The sequence below is a fragment of the Nicotiana tabacum genome, chromosome 11 (assembly GCF_000715075.1).
Source record: "Nicotiana tabacum cultivar K326 chromosome 11, ASM71507v2, whole genome shotgun sequence".
NCBI lineage: Eukaryota > Viridiplantae > Streptophyta > Magnoliopsida > Solanales > Solanaceae > Nicotiana > Nicotiana tabacum.
In genome coordinates, this window is record NC_134090.1 from 66,372,057 (window position 1) to 66,395,232 (window position 23,176).

Sequence of the window (23,176 nt, forward strand, 5' to 3'; positions counted from 1 at the left end):
CTTATTACTGAACGTATAAATTTTTTATTTTAAATCAGAGTAAGAATTAGATGATTGCAACATTCTTACTCAAAAAATCATCATTATTTTGCAACGGAGGAAGTATATGATAAATTATAAAATTGAAAAAACTAAGTGTTAGAATAATTACAAGTGAGAGTCGATGACTAAATGATTGATCTGCGGAGAATAATGAAATCTTTTGCTTAAAGATCACTGCATTGTAAGAACCATTGCAGAAATAATGCACTACAGGGATGACTCCCATTATGTATATATTTTTCGTTTTCTCGTTTCTATTCCTTTCTATTATTGGGGGCATACATGCAGGAGGGTGCAATCAGTTTCTAATTACATAAATCACTCTATTGTTGAAGCTAGTTGGCAAAGGTTTCACTTATGTTCCAAACTAATACACCATGTTGAGTTATTTGTATGACAATTAATATTTTCTTTTTTGTGCATTTGGAGTTTGACACTTTTTGCGTTTTGAAACCAGATAATGTTCACATATAATAACTTCTCGTTGGCCTAAATAAATTTTAATTTTTTTTTTTGTTCTGTACATGGCTGGTTTCGGTATTTTTTTTATATATTTCGATTATGTGTCAAAACTCAAAAGTTCAAATTCTATATCTGATCAAAACTATAACCAACAAATTGGCATGTCCTCATTTGATAGTGGGGATAAGCGAGAAGCCGATTTGTAGGATAGACTCCCTCCTACATGCAACTAAATTTACTTCTATGTCCTTCTCTTATTTTAGGAGGTAATCAAGTCGGTACTTGTGGATTCAGGCCATCAACATTAACTTTTTAGATGTTATCAATATGAAGTCCTCGGAGTAGTAGTCAATCCGATGGAGTAACACTTTTATCCCCTTCATGCTTAACTTTTAATATAATTACCTTCTATATACCTAATTATTATTTATGTACCATTTTAGGATTTTAATGGTATTAATTAGTCTTCCAATTTTACTCAACCGTATATTCTCACTCTCCCAAGTTTCTCTCTTCAAATCCCCACGATTTCCTCTTCAATCACCTATGATTTCCTCTTCTAAAACCAGCGAAAATTTGTAACCTCTCCACATTGATAACCATTAAAAAGATTTAAATTCGAATTTGGGTTTTCAAAAGACATTGTTTGTTTGGATTGGATGTTGTTGCAAAGAATTGAGAATTCTCTTTACGTCTCTCTATCTCTCAATCCCAAATTTCAGTAATATAAGAGGAAAGGAAAAGATAGCAGCAATTCCACCATTGACAACCATTAAAAAGCTTTGAAGCTTTGAATTCGAATTTGGATTTTCAAAAATCATTATTTGTTTGGATTGGATGTTGTTGCAAATAATTGGGTGTGATGACCCAAAAGGTCATCACTTGTTTTTAAAATGAATTTTGCATTCCGAAACCTTAAAAACCTCTTTTAGCATCACCTCGATTTGCGTGCGCAGTCCGAACGCGTAGCCGGAAAGCATATATGTGAAAATCTGTGAAAAATAATAAATTTTGGCTATAAAATGAATTAATTTGACTTCAATCAATATTTTGGGTAAACGGACCCGGACCCGTGATTTGACGGTCCCAAGGATCCGTAGGAAAATATGGGACTTGGGCGTATGCCCGGAATCGAATTCCGAGGTCCCAAGCCCGAGAAATGAATTTTTAAAAGAAATTGTTTTTTGAAAAATATAAAGGTTTTTGAAAGTGAAATGTTATGTGAAACTTGATAGTATCGGGCCCGTATTTTGATTCTAGCACTCGGTACATGTTCAATATGATTTATATGTGTTGTCGGTAAAGTTTGGTAAGAAACGAAACCCATTTGACATGATTCGGACCTTAAATGCAAAATTTGATGTTTAAAGAAGTTTTGAGAAATTTCAATGATTTTGATGTTTAATTCGATGTTCATGATGTTATTTTGGTGATTTGATTACACGAATAAGTCCGTATGATATTTTTGAGGTAGTTTGCATGTTTGGTTTGGAGCCCCGATGGCTCAGGTGAGTTTTGGATAGGCCACGGGGTGCATTTTGGACTTAGAAAAATTGCAGATTTCTCAGCTGGTGTATCAGGTCTGCAGGCTTCGCACCTGGCTCGCAAATGCGACCCATCGCAAATGCGAAAGAAGTGGACTGGCAGCCGGAGTCGCAAATGCGACTTCATCCTTGCAAATGCGATTTTGCATTTGCGAACAGCCTCTCGCAAATGCGATGATGGCTGGAAGGCTGATGTATCGCAAATGCGACATTTGTTTCGCAAATGCGACATTTGTTTCGCAAATGCGGAAGTCCAAATTTTCTGAAGGGTTCGCAAATGCGAGCTCTATTTTGCAATTACCAACTTAGCAGAGGTCATCGGGGTTCGCAATTGCGAACCCCTGTTCGCATTTCCCACATCGGCAACCTTCAACTTTTATACTTAGACGAAGTTTTAACCTATTTTCACATCTTTTCAAAACACAAACTCCCTAGGGCAATTTTTCAAGAACAACTCTTCTTCCAAATTGATTGTCAGTTGATTTTAACTCATTTTCTTCAATCATTAACATCTTTTAACATGATTTTAACTCAAAATCAATGATTTTCATAGGGAAAATTGGGTGTTTTGGGTAGAACCTAGGTTTTTCAAAAATTGGGGATTTGGACCTCGATTTGAGGTCCGATTTCAAAATAAATTATATATTTGGGTTCGTAGGAGAATGATTAATCGGATTTTGGTTTGAACCTCAGGTTTTGACCATGTGGGCCCGGGGGCGATTTTTGACTTTTAGGGTAAAACTTTGGGAAATTCATTTTCATGCATTGGAGTTGATTCATTTAGCGTTTATTAATGTAATTGAGTAACTTGTGGCTAGATACAAGCGAGTTGGTGGTGGAATCAAGGGGTAAACGATAGTTGAGACATGAATTGTGTTCGTGACATCAAGGTAAGTGTTTGGTCTAACCTTAGCTTGAGGGATTAGGAGTCGAGTCCTATTTGCTATGTGGTATTTGTCGAGTACGATGTATAGGCATGGTGACGAGTATCTATACGTTGGTATCAAGCATGCCCGTGAGTCTTATATTGTGATTATTATGGCTTTGTTGTACTATTCATGCTTTGTTGATGATTTCTATTGTTGGACAAAGTTTGTGGAAGTAATTGTGACATTTGAACATTGAGGAGTGTTGGCTCGAGTTGTACAATGAAATATGAAAGTATGAGTGGAAATTGAACCTGTTAGAGCATTGGCTCAAAGTTGTGAAGTCAAAGTGAAAAAAAGAAGAGAATCTCTATGCTATCTCCCCGCTAGGAATTTGTTGTTTTTGATGATTATCTCCCTAGCCGGGATTTGATGCTTCTTTGATGTTATTCCCTTGTCGGGGCTTGATTGTTGAACTATTATTCCCTTGTCGGGATTCTTATCATAATTTCATTTATTCCCTTGCCCTATTGTTTGTGATTGTTGTTTGGGTGAGGAAGAGTTTTAAAGCACGAAGGGTGATGCCGTGTATGATTTGTGAGGAAAGAGTGTAAAGCACGAAGGGTGATGCCGTGCCGCACGATGTACCATTCTGTGCCTATTATATTGATTTTATGGTGAAAATGAGAGTGAAAAAATGAAGGGTGATGCGGTGCAGTTTATGTTGATTCTTATGGTGAGGACGAGAGTAAAAGCACGAAGGGTGATGCCGTGCACTTGTCCTTGATTTTCCTGATTCTTGCTGATAATTGAGTTATGTTGTCCTTTACGTTTACTTACTGATTTTCTGTTGTTACTTGATTTTATTTCGATGTTATAGATTCCCTTACGCTATTTGCCTTGTGATTTGTTGCTTGGGTGAGGAAGAGTGTAAAGTACGAAGGGTGATGCCGTGTATTATTTTGGCGAGAGAGTGTTAAAGCACGAAGGGTGATGCCGTGTATTGTTTTGGTGAGAGAGTGTTAAAACACGAAGGGTGATGTCGCGCACTTGTCTTTGATTTCCTGATTTTTACTAATAATTGAGTTATAGTTTCTCTACATTTAATTGCTGGTTTCCTGTTGATACTTGTTGTACCCCGCAACATAATTTTCCCTTCCTATTTTCAATTGAACTGTGGTGATCCTCATACTTATTTGTTGTTCTTCTGTTATTATTCGATGTTTTCTCGCAACATGTTCCCCCCTCCCATACTTGACTGTTTATTTCTGTATTTCTATTCCGCTGTATATATTTGAATTGCACAGGTTATTTGGTAGTCTGGTCCTAGCCTCGTCACTACTTCGCCGAAGTTAGGCTAGACACTTACCAGCACATGGGGTCGGTTGTGCTGATACTACACTCTGCACTATGTGCAGATCCCGGAGCAGCTCTTGGACCGTAGTTTGGAGGCTACCTTCAGTCCACGCGGAGATCTAAGGTAGACCCGCAGACGTCCGCAGGCCCTGGCGTCTCCTCTATCTTTTATTTCCTGTTTCATCTTTTGTTTCAGAAACAGTGTATCACTTATTTTATTCAGACTTTGTATGTAGTAAATCTTAGACCGTCTGTGGTACTGTGACACCAGGTTTTGGGTGATTAAGGCTTAAGTAATTGTAATAGATACAGATTTCAGATATTTGATTGTTTTCTTATGCTTAATTTAAATTTCCAATGTTTACACGTTATCGCCTTATGTTTTGTTAAAAAGAAATAAGTGGATAAAGAAGTAATTAGATTAAAGGATTGGCTTGCCTAGCTCGTATTAGTAGGCGTCATCACGACTCCCGAGGGTGGAAAATCCGGGTCGTGACATTGGGAATATGGTTTGGAGTTTATATCTCAATATTGAGGGGTTTTGGTGAAGATTATACTTGGTTTTGGCTGAATTTCAGATTGAAACTCGAAGAAGAAGAAGAAGAAGACATGACATACATTATATTGCAGAAATTGTAGAAAAATTGTAGAAAAAATGTATTCTATTGTTTATTTATTTTTCTTTTATTCATTTAACTATTGTATGAAAGTTGAACAATATTGTATAAAAATTGTATTTAAGTGGTATTATATTGTAGTTGTACATAACTTAGTAGAAATAATGTACGAAAATTGTATATAATTTGTAGATAAGTTGTATAATATATAATTAGTTGTATGAAATTTATTTTTACTATGTATAAATCAGATACAAAATATACAAAAGACATATTGTATAAATTTTATATGTAAGTTTTATGTTATTGTGGTTATATTTAACTGGGTGGAAATAATGTGAAAGTTGTAGATAAGTTGTATTTCTTTATAACGGGAGATGTTGGCATATCAAGTAACTTTAGTGTTCCAGACGAACATGCATGAAAATAAAGATAAATTCTGTTATGAACATTTTGTAGAAATTTTGTAGAAACATTGAAATTCTGTATCTTTATATTAATTTTTCAAATGATATGTAGTTTTATTGTAGAATAAATGTAGAAATTTTGTAGATATTGTGAAAATCCATACTGATATATATATTTACTCTGACATATAGTTTATTTGTAGATAAAATGTAGATAAAGTGTAGGACATTTATATAAAACCAGAATTTGATATAAAATGTAACAGCACAAACATGCAACTGTGTTCTCATTGGTGATACTCAATTTCATATTTAAATCGCGAACAGTTATACATAGCGGATATGATCCTAAGTTTTTGTTTTTTCAACTTTCATACGATAGTTAAATGAATAAAAGAAAAATAAATAAACAACAGAATACAATTTTTTTTATAATTTTTGTAATATAATGTATGTCATGTCTTCTTCTTCTTCTTTGAGTTTTAATCTGTAATTCAGTCAAAATCAAGTCTAATCTTCACCAAAACCCCTTAAAATTGAGATATAAACTCCAAACCATATTCCCACGGAAAACGGGCAACAAAAAGAAAGAAAAAAAAGCAAACAGAAAAGAGAAAAAGAAAGAAAATTTGTCCGCAAATGATGAAACACGTGTCAATACGAAGCAGCTCGAATGACCAAAATCCATGGCTGCCTAGTAAAAGTAAAAAGGAAACTCGAACTAACAGTAATTCAGTATTCATTTCTAGAACCCAACAGAAGCACACCCTTCATCCCCCAGCCTCCGGTCTTCACCCAGAAAATGGTAAGCAAATTATGAATTGGGCTTCATTCCTTTTCATTGCATGAAAATTTCAGTGCTTAATTGTCTTTGCTATGATATTTGTTCTTGAAAATGATCTTAAGAATTTCAAGAATCGCTTTGTTAGTTGACATACCAATTAGAATCCTGTGGTCTTAAACTAAAGTCTTGTACATACCAAAAATACTTCTGAATCTTGCAGTCTTAAAAATAACATGAAAATTTATAAGTGAATCTCATTAAGGTAAAATAAGAATGAGGAATTAAAACTTGCTAAACATAGAAAGAAAACTAAAAAGAAAAGTAAGACATATAAATTGAAATAATGGAGGAAATAACACTTTGGCTTTATGCTCTGTACAAATAAGATTAGAATTGTACTTTGTCCAAATAATTTCTGGGATATCTGCAACATTATCTGTGACTTGTCAACCAATGTAGATTTACATGTTTATTAATCCTAAATTCTTTGGCCATTTTGTATCAAAGCAATGAATCCTTGTAGTTTATGCCAGTAAGCTTGTGGTCAAAGGCGGAGCCAGGATTTGAGGTTTATGGTAACTGAACTTGCGACCGAACCAGTAGTTCATGTCACAATCTTTATAGCAGTTGAGCACATGCAGTAGTAATGAAACTGTTTTTTGAAAGTGCGATTTTCTCTCGGGGAAATGGGAGCAGCCTTGGGTTTGTAGCTTAAATTGTACACTTCCTAATGAGTAGTATTTTCACGGCTTTAGATTGTGGCAGAGCCACATCGCTCCAAGGGGTGTCAATTGACGCCCCTTCACTGGAAAATTATACTGCTTGGATAGGTAATTTTCTTTTGTGTATATATTATGTGTTGAAGCCCTTGATTTCTTCGTATATTTAATTTTTTATATTTTGGCACCCTTTAGTGAAAATTCCTAGCTTCGCTACTGGTTTTAGGCAAGTATCTTTTTTAACAGGGTGAAAAATGTTGTATAATGATTTTCCATAAAAACTGTGCCTTTTTTGTTACCCTTTAAAATAATATTTATTGTGAACCAGAAGCAGAGATTGGTTGCTTCAAGTGAATATAATTGAGTACAAACATAATTTACTGCTCTAGTTCCTATACCTAGTGGAAATTGTACTTATGAACTTTGATAATACCGCCAGACAACACCATTTTTTGCTGGGCTTGCAATAGCTGCTGCAGCTCTTGCTGGTAGATATGGAATTCAAGCTTGGCAAGCATTTAAGACTAGACCCCCTAGAGTTCGGAAATTTTATGGAGGAGGTTTCCAGCCTAAAATGACCAAAAGGGAAGCAGCTCTTATCCTTGGAATTAGGTAAGCGCTAAATATTCATAATGATTTGTGTAGTCTGTTAACCAAATGTTTCTGCTTATTCACTCGTACCATTTGGGGCTCCAGTTGCCCCTGAACCTGCCTAGGATTGGTGGAGTAGGGAATAGGAATAAAGAAATTTCTTGTCACCTCTCACACGAAGACTGTTTCCGTTGTTTCTCTATAATATAGTCTTACATGTTAAGAAACAGCAACAGAACTGAGGGGAAAAACAAGGCATGAAAGTGTTATGGATCTAGGTGTTCTATTTATAAAGATTTGTATTAGTAGATGCCTAGCAGATCCTCTTGGTCTTACTAATTTTATCTTAATAAAGTCGGAATGTGTTTACATATGTTTGTTAAGTTGAGTAATATTTTCAGCAGACTATAAACAATTATCTTGTTCCATCTGAAGCGGAATATCTATACTTCTCACTGACCGTAGTAAACACAGCCAGTGCTAACAAAAGGTTATTAAAGGGATTGAAATTGATCCTGTTGGACTTTAAGCCATTGGGCTTTAAAAGAGAAGAAGTGTGAATTGGAAATGGAGGGAAAATGAAAATTTGAAGAAGTGAACTTTTGTCTTGCACTTTGTCCCTCATTGGTGAGGGACAATCACATTTATGTGCTTATATATAGATTCACTTCTTAAAGCTCTTAAAAGGAGTTGAAGAGAATGAACCCTCGCGCCGTCGTCGTCGCTCGCTCGGCTCGGCTTCGGCTTCGGCTTCGGCTTCGGTATTCAGTTTGAAGATATCACTGGCCGCGGTTCTGCCGCGACCACGGTAGAATCGCGACAGTCAGATTCAGAGAAGCTCTCTGGCCGCGATCGCGGTAGAACCTCTTCCAGACACCTCTTCTGATATTTGCCTATAAATTATGAGGCAAGACTGCATATTCCATATACGAAAAAGACTCTAGAACTTCTTTCTTTCTGAATATACTGCATCCTAATTCGCAGTCTCTCTCTCTCAAATTCGTAAGTGTGATTTTGCTCCGTTCTTTGAGTTCGGTGGTATCCTGCAGTTTGTATTGTCACTGTTGCAGGAAGGTTTATTCCGTTTTATCCTGGGAGGATTTAATCCATTACCTTGGCAACGTGTGAGGGGGTTAAAATTCCTTAAGGACGCACAAGAAAATTGTGGACTCGGAAAATTTCTGATTCTTTACTATTTGATATATTTCTTTATTTTTCTAACAGTTTCCTGAATTTTGTTTTAACTCAGTAACGTTCACAGATCCATCTTAAAAGGTAATATGTGTTGGTGAGAGCTTTTCACAAGAAGTAAATTTGGAGTAAGTTTGAAACTTAGGGATCAATAGCTGAAAAGTCCGCAAATAGAAAAGTGCCATGAAGAAGTAACGCATGACTTGCATTCGTCATTTCTATGCGATGGTATCAAATTTCTAAATGGTTGCTTCTGATGCCATTCTAAAAATAATTGTGAAGCAGTAACCCGGACTCTATTGTAAAACTGTGAGAGCCATATGAGCATGGAGCAGAGTTTCGAAGAAAATTTTCCAAACTCTGTAAATTTCTGAAGTGAGAGAGAGAGAGAGATTACATTAGCAACAGCCTTGGATGACTATAGAAGCTTCCGTCTTAGCTAACATCTTTTTGGTGGAAATAATTCCAGGCTCCATCCGTTTCACAAACATTGATTACTAGCGTCCTCTAAGACTAGAGGTTATCTACATTTTTTATCGACATACAAATCTCCAAAAACTAAAAAGGCTCTCGTAAAACACGAGGCTCTCATTTGACTTTTTATCCATTGATCATAGAACTAACTAATGAGTTCATAATTTTGAAATGTCTTATAGAGAGGGTGCTCGGCCAGACAAGGTTCGAGAAGCACATAGAAGGGTTATGATTGCAAACCATCCCGATGCTGGTGGCAGCCATTATCTTGCTTCTAAAATCAATGAAGCTAAAGATGTGATGTTAGAAAAGACGAAAAGCAGCGGATCTGCATTTTGATTCTTTGGGATATTACTTCCAGGTATGACCAATGTTCATATCGACGATAATCCTACTAGATTTAAATCTTGATGGCACATGTATTGACAACTCGAAAAAGAACAAGGTGATGGACTGTGATCAGCTTCAGCAACTGTGCAGAAAGTGTCGCCCTTTTGTAAATGAGCTTGGTGGTGAAATCAACAGAAATGTATAGTTATTTGTAACATTCTTTGATTTTATAAAGTGATTGTTATTTGTGCTCTCTAGCTCCTTCATGGAAAATTTGGAGGGAGTGTAGTTTCTATTCTATAAATGTCCCTAGCTGGGATCAATTCAAGCATAGTTGAAACTGAGAATTGAAACTTCTAGGTTGTTCTTTAATCGGTAAGATCTTTAGAATTTAAGTGTGTTGATCACACCCAACAACACTCGAATAAAATACGTTAAGCGGTCACTGCAGATGTAATCTATCTTACGAGTCCATGATCAATTCCACAAAGAATATCAGTCTAGTTATTTGCCACAAGGAGGTTGTGAGTTCGAGTCATCCCAAGAGTAAGGTGGGAAGTTCTTGGAGGGAAGGATGCCGAGGGTCTATTTGGAAAAAGCCGCTCTATCCATGGTAGGGATAAGGTCTGCGTACACACTACCCTCCCCAGATCTCACTAGTGGGATTATACTGGGTTGTTGTTGTTATTATTTACTACAAAGAATATCAGTCTAGTTAATTCCTAAGTTATCAAGCTAGTTGATTTTGTATTTTCAAATAATAAAGATAAATACTGAATACAATTAAAAAAAAATAGTAATAAACAACCTAAGGTAATGAAGCCCCCAATTATCATCAAAATAATATGGCATAATCATTTTTATGGGCGGTTATTGAAAATTAGTCAGTATTTATAAAATTATTAGAAAGTAGCCACTATCTAATGAGGAGATAGAATCTGGACAAAAGTATCCTAGCTAATATGCTGGATTACTGAACACCTATGTATAAATTTTTAGATATTATGTTAGAACTCTAGCACATTATGCTGAAACCATATATGTAAAAAGTTCGAACTTTACATATTATGTTGTGTTATGAAATAAAAGCAATTTAGTAAAACATGAACAAGAAATAAAGACAATTTAGTAAAACATGAACAAGAAAGAGATAGAGAGAAAGGAAGAAATTTTCTTCTTCAATTGTGTGTATTTTCCTATCTATTACAAGGCCTTTATATAGGCATGAAAAGTGAAGAAAATATGTCATGGAATATGTCATTGAACATAGAAAATATGTCATTGAATATGTCATTAACCATTTGAGAGAAAGATTATGGAGGAAGAGTAGACATCCACCATATTTTGATTTTTATCATAACACTCCCCCTTGGATGTCCATAAATAATGTGCCTCGTTAAAACCTTATTAGGAAAAAACCCTATGGGAAAAAAATCCTAATGAAGGAAAAAGAGTACACATATATAGAAATACACCTTTTGGTTGCCTTGTTAAAAACCTTGCAAGGAAAACCCAATGGGACAAAACCTTGTAAGAAAAAAAGAGTACAACGCGTATTAACTCCCCCTGATGAGATCATCAGTTCACATCGTTGAGCCTTCGTATCCCAATCTTGTACACTAGTTTCTTGAAGGTTGACGCCGGTAGATATTTGGTGAACAAATCAGCCATATTATTACTTGAACGGATCCGTTGCACATTAATATCACAATTCTTTTGAAGATCATGTGTGAACAATAATTTAGGTGAAATGTGCTTTGTCCTAACTCCTTTATGAATCCTCCCTTTAATTGGGCTATGCATGTTGTATTTTCTTCATACAAAACTGTGGGTAGTTTATCACACTTCAAACCACATTTGTCTCGAATAAGATGTATAGTAGACCTCAACCATACACATTCTCGACTTGCTTCATGAATAGCAGTTATCTCAGCATGATTAGAAGAAGTAGCCACGATTGATTGCTTAGTCGATCGCCAAGATATGATAGTGCCACACATGTAAACACATAATATGTTTGAGATCAAGCCTTGTGTGTGTCAGATAAATACTCCACATCGACATAACCAACAAGATCGGTATTGCAATCATTGCCATAGATAAGCCCACATCGGTAATCCCCCTTAGATAACGCAATATGTGCTTGATTTTTTCCAATTTATCCTTGAGCGGAGCTATATCTTGTTAAGACATTAACTGAAAAGGTTATGTCATGCCTTGTAGTGTTAGCAAGATATATTAGCGCACCAATTGCATTACGATATGGTACTTTAGGACCAAGAAGCTCTTCATTATTTTTATGAGGTCGGAGTGGATCTTTATTTATATCGAGTAATCTCACAACCATCGGGGTACTTAATGGATGCGCTTTATCCACATAGAAGCTCTTTAAAATCATTTTAGTGTATGCTGATTGAAGGACAAAAATTCTATCTTTCATATATTCAATTTGTAGATCAAGACAAAATTTTGTCTTTCCAAGATCTTTCATTTCAAATTCTTTCTTTAAACAGTGTACTGCTTTAGGAAGCTCTCTGGGAGTTCTAATGATATTTGAATCATCAACATACATGGCGATTATAACAAATTCAAATCCATATCCTTTTATAAGGACACAAGGACAAATTGAATTATTCTTATACCCTTCTTTCAACAAGTATTCTCTCGAACGATTATACCACATGGGCCCTGATTGTTTCAATCCGTATAAGGATTTTTGAAGCATTATTTAATAAATTTCTTGGAAACCTTAATATGCTCCAAGACAATTTAAATCTTTCAATGATATCCACTATACGCATATCAAGTTTTTCATATATTGCCAGATTAAAACCTGAAGTGACTATATCCACTATAAGAGAACATGTCTCCATATAATCAATGTGAGGATATTTACTAATTTTCTTGTGCCACAAGTCGTCTTTATGTCTATCGACTTGAACCTTTCGCACAAGAACACATTTATACCTCATACTTTTAGGTGTTGGACTATCCGTCCAACTTCACATTTTTCAAGTGAAGTAAATTTCATTGCGTATTTTTTATTTGGCCAATCTTTTATCCATCCAAATTTCATGACAGATTTGATCTCAAGATCCTCGTCAATATTAATCATATTGAGCGCTACATTATATTAACAATATCGTCGACAATCATTTTATGTCGGTTCCATTATTACCCAATAAAGACATAACTTATTGAGATCTCTTTATTTCATTATTTTCAGGTACCTGAGCCTCTCCCATGAGGTCTTATGAAGTGTTATGTCGTGGTGCTCTTCTAGGGCACTTGCCTCCTTATTATGACCATTTTGAATATTTGCCCCTCTCCTTCTTCAAGGAGTTTTATCTTTGGAACCGATTGGTCTGTTACACTTCATGCGTGCCATAGACTCTGTCCCTCATGGACTTTATTCTATTTGGAGCATTAGCAGCTGAACTATGACATTTAGCTTTGGGTCAGCAAATGCGTCTGGCAATAATTTGTAAATGAATTATCACTTGAACTTCAAGTTTATATTTTCTTGTACGAGGATCTATATGTATTCATAATAATTCATTTCACGTATCACTTTCTCAGCTGCCCATTTTCTCCCCCTAATGTTGGAATCACCAACACATTTCCCAACCATCTTTGGGAACTCATCTTTGTGCATTTTGGTGGCATAATTAAATCATATAGTACATCCATATTTCTATATAGAAATTATTTGGTTCCTGACCCTGAACCGATTGTGATAGGGAATTTTTTTTATAACTTGGCTAGATGCATACAAGTGCTGCTGTATATTAAATAATATACCAAATTTCATTTTTGGGAGTTTTGTTCTCATAACCAATGATTTAGCTATAATTGGAGGCATACAATTTCTGCTAAACCAACTTGGATTTAAACCAGTATTATTAAGATAAATCATCATAATTTATATTCTGGAATTGTGCTCTAATAATTTGAGCAAGCAATCTTGCAAAAACCAAACTGCAAGTTGATAACAAATGCACATGTGACCATAAAATAGATGCATCTATTAAAATCATATTATAGTAAACAGTCCACATGGCAGGTGACTGTGCCCATATATATATATATATCACCTTTTATTCCTTCCAGAAATCAAAGAATTCAATCCCAACCTTTAACTGGTATATCATAAGAATAAGCAGCACAAGAGAATTCTTGAAGAATCTTCTATTCTTCAATATGTGTCAATGTAATTCTTAATTAATTTTTCGCATCATAATTGAACCGATATGGTCAACCGGTCATGCCAATTAATATTTATTTTAGTAAATCTCTAGTTTACTTGTGGCATATGATTCCAGCATCATGCTTATATTTGTGTAGTACAAATAGAAAGAAGATCGGGTAACCTTTCATATTTACCCGGTATGATTATAGAAATATGAAGATATTCAATCTTCCTTTCATTTATAGTCTCAATATGCCAATCACTTTGACTTATATATTTGAAACTCAAAAAGTTTCTTTTGAGACTTTACAATATCAATGTCATGAATAAGTTTATTCATCGGGGTAGTAACAAATTAGTTTTTCCGGAGTTCTTAACAACTTTTGTACTACAAAATCTTTTATCATACCATTCATATGGTAAATGTTTCCTTCACGGAGAAAATTATATCATAATAAATTATCATGGTCAAAATCATCATAAGCAAAATCATTTCTTGCTTTAATTTTGCCTTTAATAACTTTTATAAGGCATGACAAAATAATATTTGGCATATCACATGTACGCGACCAATGACATATTCATGTAACCACACAATAATATTTATTCTCTTTATTTTACTCAAACCTCCCTTAGAGGTGAGTTGTGTGGTATTCATATAATCATGAATTGCATGTCTTTATTCATTGCTTTTATCACATATTGTCACATTCAACTTTAGGAATGGGTTTGCATTCTCAATGCTTATCATAAGTCACATTCTCTTCAAGGAATGGATCATTATCAGCGACGTGCTTTATTATTTTCATACCAATTTGATGGTAAGCATTGCTTTCACATTTTGAAGGACTATTTTGAGAACCCTTATTGTTCTCCTTTTATAATCATAGTGATGATTATTATTATTTTGATATTTGGAACGCCCACGTTCATTGTTTAACCACTTGTCTTCATTGAAACTTATTATGCATTGTTATCACATTCACTTCAAGAATGGAGCAAATCAAGTGGGACAATTTTCATGTTTCATGAAAAATATATTATTTTTCTTTAGTCATCATTATATCATCAATATGGTACATTGGGACTCAAACCCAATGTCTTACCAATATAAAGGCATGGTAGACCATAATAAATTGGGACTCAAACCCAACTCTTATCATTATGGAGCATCAGGACTTGATCCCGATGTCTATTCCTCAATTAATGGCATAATAGGCTAAACAATATTGAGATTCATTCTCAAGCCTTAATTTCAATCACATGCCAAAAAAAGTTATACACAACTAATTTGCAACTTAGCAAATCAAATTTGCTTTCTTAAATAAGTGTACAAATCTCAAATCAGCGTAAAGCTTTATTAATTATTTGTAGCATCTATATGAAATACAACCGTTTGTAGTCAGAATATTTCTTCTAAATTCTATTAGAGTTTAAAAGGATCATAAAATCATTGTCATAATATTTATTGAGTCTCTCTCAAAAATATTGTTGTTTTCGGTGTATATCCTACCTATTGGATTTGATTTAACGCCATGACTTTCCTTCACTCAATTCAACCAAGCAATTAGTGAATAAATTTATCAAAAGTACACCATATAGGTAACAACACACATATAATACTAATACATAAATTTAGTATTTATATTACCTGAAAAGTGACATTATAGGTAACAACTTACCAGTTGTAGCTTGTGCATCATTCATATAAAATACTTAAAAATGTTAAGTCAGTAGCAAGCATCAAGTAGGTCATGGATACTCAAAAATACCTCTTCTAGTAGTCATACTAATCATTGTTTGCTTTCAAATGATACTTCCATAAATTATGAAGTATACTTTCTCAATAGCTGGTTTGTTTTCCAAATTTCAAAGAAGTAATTAATCAACCTAAATAAAGATGTGAAGTATTTTTTTGTTTTCTTCAAGGTGATTTATGCTTTTAATCAGTATGACCATTTTTTTTATTCTTTTTTTTTGTACTATATGCAAGTGTAAAAATCCAAAAGGAAAAAAAATATTCATCCAAGTAAAAGAAAATGTTAAAAGCGGCAGGACAGATTGAAGATAGTTAACACACAAATATGCATAAGACAATTTATATAAAATATCCTTGGTTACCATGACATGCATCATATCAACAATTAACTGATACTATGATTTCACATATAGAACTTCGAAAATTTTATTCCATTCATGCGATATAAAAGATGTAATATTAATATGTGCTTATGTAATATAGGTGTAGTACGAAGTTGTGTGCATATGAGATTTTAGAGGAATGACAAGTATAAGATAATCATACCTTCTTACATTTCATTACTTACCATATGTAGTTTCTCTTTACATTTAACCATATGATGATATGTATAGCTTCTAATTGTAATCTTTCCGGATGTAGGAAATTTTTTGTAGATATATATACAATTGGTTAGAGACTCGTGCTGATAACGTGTTATGAAATAAAAGCAATTTAGTAAAACATGAACAAGAAATAAAGACAATTTAGTAAAACATGAACAAGAAAGAGATAGAGAGAAAGGAAGAAATTTTCTTCTTCAATTGTGTGTATTTTCCTATCTATTACAAGGCCTTTATATAGGCATGAAAAGTGAAGAAAATATGTCATGGAATATGTCATTGAACATAGAAAATATGTCATTGAATATGTCATTAACCATTTGAGAGAAAGATTATGGAGGAAGAGTAGACATCCACCATATTTTAATTTTTATCATAACATGTTGAATTTTTTTCCGGATTTTTAAGGGTGTTTCTGTTCAAATTTTATTTTCACATGGAAAAGTGACTTAATTTTTAGTAAATTTTGAAACTATAACTAATTTTTAATTATCAGTTATAAAGCAGGCTATTTCTGCCCCCCCCCCCAAAAAAAAATTATCGGGACAATCCCGAATTAGCTCAGAAACATTTTCATACTATTTTATTAACTTTGGACTTAAGGTTGATCGCTAGTGTTTTTCAATGACTAATGTTACTCTTAAATTATTTTTTCTGAAATAATTTAAGACCGTTAATAACTCTAATTTATGGTCACAGTCGAATAGCAATGTTTCCTAACTCTAACTTGAAGTACCGTAATGATATTTAGACTGACCCAAACCTAAAAGTCTTTCCCAAGTACATTCAAACAATAGGGCACAAATAATTACAGGCCTAAATGAATTAAATTAAATTTGAATAATACAGTCAAATAAAACTTGGCTACTCAAGCTGGAAGTTGTATTGGCTTGCTTTGAACACCATTTGTGCTTGATTTTTGAAATATAAAAAGGAATGACATATAAAACTTAACCAAAGTAAAACGGAATTTTTTTCCTATAGATAAAAGAATAGGACAATATTTATTCGCTTTAACTTAATTTTTGGATTTTCAAAAAGTAGTAAGAATTTTTTAACAAAATATATATAAGTCTGGTCAAAATATACAATTAACATCTAACTTTATTTTATAAAATCCCATACAACTTACATACAAAATTTTATTGCATAAAATTTTGGTAAAAACATACAACTTACATACAATTTGCATACAGTTTGTTATTGTATACATTTGATATATCGTGTGTATGTCATTATATATAACTTATTTATGTCTTCCTCTTCGAATTTCAATATGAAATTTCAATCAATTTCAATTCTAATCTTCACCAAACTTCCTCGAATTTGAAATATAATGTCACGACCCAAATCTCACCAAAGTCATAATGTCACCTAACATTGTTGGGTAGGTGAGCCAACACACATGGTAGACAAGAACAAGATAATATCTTATAAGTCTAACTATTATAAGATAGATAATAAAACCATAAGTATCTCAAATACAAAATACTACTATAACCCCTAAGAACTAAGTAGTACGATGTCATGAACAACTATAACCAAGTGCTAAATAACTGTTTATGACATAAAAATATTACATGAAAATATGGAACAATACAATATCCACTAGACATAAGATATAAAGCCGAATAAAGATGGTTGATGGCCTCATGAATAAGTGGTAGCTCACCTCCTTTGATACTACAATGGAAATGCAAGAAGATACTAAGCGTCTGCGGCGTCCAATGGAGAGCAACAACACTATCTGAAAGAAAATACGAAAGTAGGGGAATGAGTTATATATACAAAATATATAACCAGTAGATTCAATCGCTCGAAGCAATACCCCTGAGACAAGAGTTAGAAAATACAAGCACAAAAAATAAACACGAGTAATAAGAGTACAGAAGATACTATAACAGTAAGCATATTATATCAAATCAAGAATAACATATACCCTCTAGTACTCCACCCCGTAACGCCTTAGGGTCGGTTGTGACAGTGTTAGACCAACCTACACTCTATTTACTTGTGGCTGTGAATGATACTGGACCAACCTACGCTCTATTCCCAAATCAAAATGACGATGCTGAACCTACTTGGACTCCATCACTACATCCCAAATCACATATCCATATACGAGTATCAAACTTTAAGTCTTACTCCAAGTGCATCCCTAGATCGACTTCGGAACAAGTTCTGTACGCATCACATGGGTCACAGTGCTCGCCTCTCTACTTGACGTATGTAGGCCAGTTAGAGCTACATATATAGTATGCAAGCAGCGAATATCAAGCAAAATAAGGTTAAACATCCCCTACCCGGTATCTGGTCCTCAAATAAATTCGAATCCAATACTAATCAAACAAGAGTTAAGATGCGCCCAACCTATCCAAAGTCATGATCACAACGATCAAAAGCCTTAGAATAGCTGTTTTTTTGTTTTTGTTTTGTAGATCCCAGTCAAAGTTTGACTTTGATCGCTCAGGTTAACTTCCCGTCAACTCGCTCTAAATCTGCCTAAGTATAATCCAATTGATAGTGTCGCGATCCAAAATTCATTAGTCGTGATAACACCTAACCCGTCCGTTAGATCAGCCACAATTAACACAATTCTAAATAAAATAAAGGTGATCTTCAAAGGATATTATTTTTGACTTTTCATACAATATTCCAAGGACTGGTAGTACAAGACATGAGCTACTAAGACCAGATTATTTCATAGGCGGATACGAAATAAATACAACTGTGGTTTGAAATGTACTTAAATAGAATTCAAATCGAGAACTGCCCAGGGACAAGTGACAGCCATATCCGGAAGGCACGAACATCTTCAGAGTCAGCCCCCGTCATCACCCGCAACTCCGCTCCAAAATCTATAAGGTGCAGAAGTGTAGAATGAGTATGACCGACTATACGTACTCAGTAAGTATCTTTACTAACTTAGGTGAAGTAGTGATGAGGATTTTTAGTTAAAAGATACTCACTGATATAACCTGTACAGAAGACTAGCAATAGAACAATACTAGAGCATAACACAATAGAGTACAAGAAAACAAATATGCGAAGCACTAAATGATTTCTAAAAGAACCACGATTAATATTCCTCACTATCACGACCAATCCTTTCCTTAGAGTGATAACTAGCAAATAACGAAAGCAAATCCATAACTTTTATAGTGTGAGAAACATTCTCAAGACATCAAATCAAATGGCACGTCAACACCCCTCGTGCATTTATCTCATCCTCACCAAATATACATATAGCAGTACCAATCAGGTGAAAAAAATGTTGATAATAGTAAAGACAGAGTAGGAAATAAACAAGTAGAAATAATGAACGAGGTAGTATATATGGACGACAGAAATGGACTAGGTAGGAGGCATAGGAGTAATAACAATTAGGAAAGAAAAACATAATTTCACCTAACTAGCATGGTAGAAGGCATAGATGTAGATATAACAAATAAGAAAGGAAAGCATAATCTTTATAAGCTAACAAGTAGAGGAATGAATGACTAACATGGTAGAAGGCTTATACTAAAGTGCAACCAAATAGAAACGACATAGATGTGGATAGAATAGCAGGAAGGACGGCATGATATTTAGAGTTAAATAGATAGAAGGCATGGACAACACAACAACAATCAAGATAAAGGATAAAGACAGAATAACAACAACAAGTCACGTAGATAACATAGGTGTAACAGTAATAACTCTAGGTAAAGTTATGAATGTACAGACAAGAAAAAGATATCACAAGATAAGGCATGTCTGTCGTCCTTGCATGCACGGAAACACTCTTCGTGCTATAAACTCATAATAATATAAAAACATGGTAATTAAATGAAATGACATGACAACTTGTCACGACCCAAAATTCGCTAGTCGTGATGGAACCTAACCCGACCTGTTAGGTTAGCCAATTAATAGTTAACACAATTCTAATAAAATAAAGGTGATCATCAAATGATTTTTTTTTATTTTTCATACGACATTCAAAGGACTAGTAGTACACGACATGAACTACTAAGACCGGATTATTTCAAAAACAGATACGAAACAAATACAATTGCTGTTTGAAATGTATTTAAACAGAATTCAACTCGAGAACTACCTAGGGACAAGTGGCAGCCACATCTAAAAGGCACAAACATCTTCAAAGTCAGACCCCGCCATCACCCGCAAGTCTGCTCCAAAATCTACAAGGTGCAGAAGTGTAGAATGAGTATAACCGACCATACGTACTCAGTAAGTATCTTTACTAACCTCGATGAAGTAGTGATGATGATATTTAGTTAAAAGATACTCACTGATATAACCTGTACAGAAGACTAGCAATAGAACAATACTAGAGCATAACACAATAGAGTACAAGGTTATGCGAAGCAGTAAATGATTTCTAAAAGAACCACGATTAATATTCCTCACTATTACGACCAATCATTTCCGTAGAGTGATAACTAGCAAATCACGGTAATAAGTCCATAACTTTTATAGTGTGAGAAACATTCTCAACACATTAAATCAAATAGCACTGCAACATCCTTCGTGCATTTATCTCATCCTCACCAAATATACTTATAACAGTACCAACCAGGTGAAAAAAATGCCGATAGCAGTAAAGACAAAGTAGAAAATAAGCAAGTAGCAATAATTGATGAGGCAGTATATATGGACGTCAGAAATGGACTATGTAGGAGGCATAGGAGTAATGACATTGATTAGGAAAGAAAAACATAATTTCACTTAACTAGAATGGTAGAAGGCATAGATGTAGATATACCAAATAAGAAGGGAAATCATAATCTTTATAAACTAACAAATAGAGGCATGGATGACTAACATGGTAGAAGGCTTATACTAAAGTGCAACAAAATAGAAAAGACATGGATGTGGATATAATAGCAGGAAGGAAGGCATGATATTTGCAGTTAAACAGATAGAAGGCATGGACAACACAACAATAATCGAGATAGAGGACAAAGATAAAACAACAACGACAAGTCACGCAGATAACATAGGTACAACAATATAACTCCTGATAAAGGCATGAATGTATACACACGGAAACAATATCACAACGTAAGGCATATCCCTCGTCCTCGCCATCAAGATTCGTGCCATGAACTCCTAATAATATAAAAACAAGGTAATATAAATGAAATGATAACAACTTATCATGACCCAAAATCCACTAGATAACACCTAACCCGATCCGTTAGGTCAGCTAATTAATAGTTAATACAATTCTAATAAAATAAAGGTAATCATCAAATGATATTTTTTTATTTGTCATACAACATTCCAAGGACTGGTAGTACAAGACAAGAGCTTTTAAGACTGAATTATTTCAAAAACGGATACAAAATAAATACACATGTTGTTTGAAATGTATGTAAACAGAATTCAACTCGGGAACTACCCAGGGACAAGTGTTAGCCACATACGGAAGGCACGAACATATTTAGAGTAAGCCCCCATCATCACTAGCAGCTCCGCTCCAAAATCTGCACGCAAGGTGCAGAAGTATAGTATGAGTACAACCAACCCGATATACTCAGTAAGTATCTTGACTAACCTCGGTGAAGTAGTGACGAAACTTTTTAGTTAAAAGGTACTCATTGTTATAACCTGTGCAGAAGACTAACAATAGAACAATACTAGAACATAACAAAATAGAGTACAAGGAAACAAATATGCATAAACAGTAACTAATTTCTAGAAGAACCATAATTAATATTCCTCACTATCAGGACCAATCCTTTCCTTAGAGAGATAACAAGCAAGTCACGGTAATAAATCCATAACTTTCATAGTGTGAGAAATATACTCAAGACATCAAAACAAATGGCACGACTATACCCTTTATGCATTTATCTCATCCTCACCAAATATACGTATAACAGTACCAACTAGGTGAAAGAAATTCCGATAACAGTAAAGACAAAGTAGAAAATACACAAGTGGCAATAATGAATGAGGCAATACATATGGACGACAGAAATGTACTAGGTAGGAGGCTTAGGAGTAATAACAATAATTAGGAAAGAAAAGCATAATTTCACCTAACTAGCATGGTAGAAGGCATAGATGTAGATATAACAAATAAGAAGGGAAAGCATAATCTTTATAAGCTAACAAATAGAGGTATGAATGACCAATATAGTAGAAGGCTTATACTAAAGTGTAACAAAATAAAAACGACATGGATGTGGATATAACAGCAGGAAGGAAGGCATGATATTTGCAGTTAAACAGATAGAAGGCATGGATAACACAACAATAATGGAGATAGAGGACAAAGACAAAACCACAATGACAAGTCACGTAGATAACATAGGTGCAACAATATAACTCCGGATAAAGGAATGAATGTATACACAAGGAAATGATATCACAACGTAAGGCATGTCCCTCGTCCTCGCCTGCAAGATTCGTGCTATGAACTCCTGATAATATAAAAACAAGGTAATATAAATGAAATGATACGACAACTTGCACGACCCAAAATCCACTAGATAACACCTAAACCGATTCGTTAGGTCAACCAATTAATAGTTAATACAATTCTAATAAAATAAAGGTGATCATCAAATGATATTTTTTATTTGTCATACAACATTCCAAGGACTGGTAGTACAAGACAAGAGCTTTTAAGACTGAATTATTTCAAAAACCGATACAAAATAAATACACATGCTGTTTGAAATGTATGTAAACAGAATTCAACTCGGGAACTACCCAGAGACAAGTGGTAGCCACATATGGAAGGCACGAACATCTTCAGAGTAAGCCCCCGTCATCACTCGCAGCTCCGCTCCAAAATCTGCACGCAAGGTGCAGAAGTATAGTATGAGTACAACCAACCCTATATACTCTGTAAGTATCTTGACTAACCTCGGTGAAGTAGTGACGAAACTTTTTAGTTAAAAGGTACTCATTGTTATAACCTGTGCAGAAGACTAACAATAGAACAATACTAGAACATAACAAAATAGAGTACAAGGAAACAAATATGCATAAACAGTAACTAATTTCTAGAAGAACCATAATTAATATTCCTCACTATCAGGACCAATCCTTTCCTTAGAGAGATAACAAGCAAATCATGGTAATAAATTCATAACTTTCATAGTGTGAGAAACATACTCAAGACATCAAAACAAATGGCACGAATATACCCTTCATGCATTTATCTCATCCTCACTAAATATATGTATAACAATACCAACTAGGTGAAAGAAATGCCGATAACAGT

At 34.3% G+C, this 23,176-nt stretch overlaps 1 protein-coding gene across 1 annotated transcript; it reads left to right on the plus strand.

Moving 5' to 3' along the window:
- Window positions 1–5,967: 5,967 nt before the first annotated feature.
- LOC107821765 (mitochondrial import inner membrane translocase subunit TIM14-1) lies at window positions 5,968–9,637 on the plus strand. Its single transcript, XM_016648217.2, has 3 exons — window positions 5,968–6,099; window positions 7,237–7,409; window positions 9,236–9,637. Exons 1-3 carry the CDS (start codon window positions 5,968–5,970, stop codon window positions 9,390–9,392), a joined length of 462 nt encoding a protein of 153 aa, XP_016503703.2. The 3' UTR covers window positions 9,393–9,637.
- The last annotated feature ends 13,539 nt before the right edge of the window (window positions 9,638–23,176 follow it).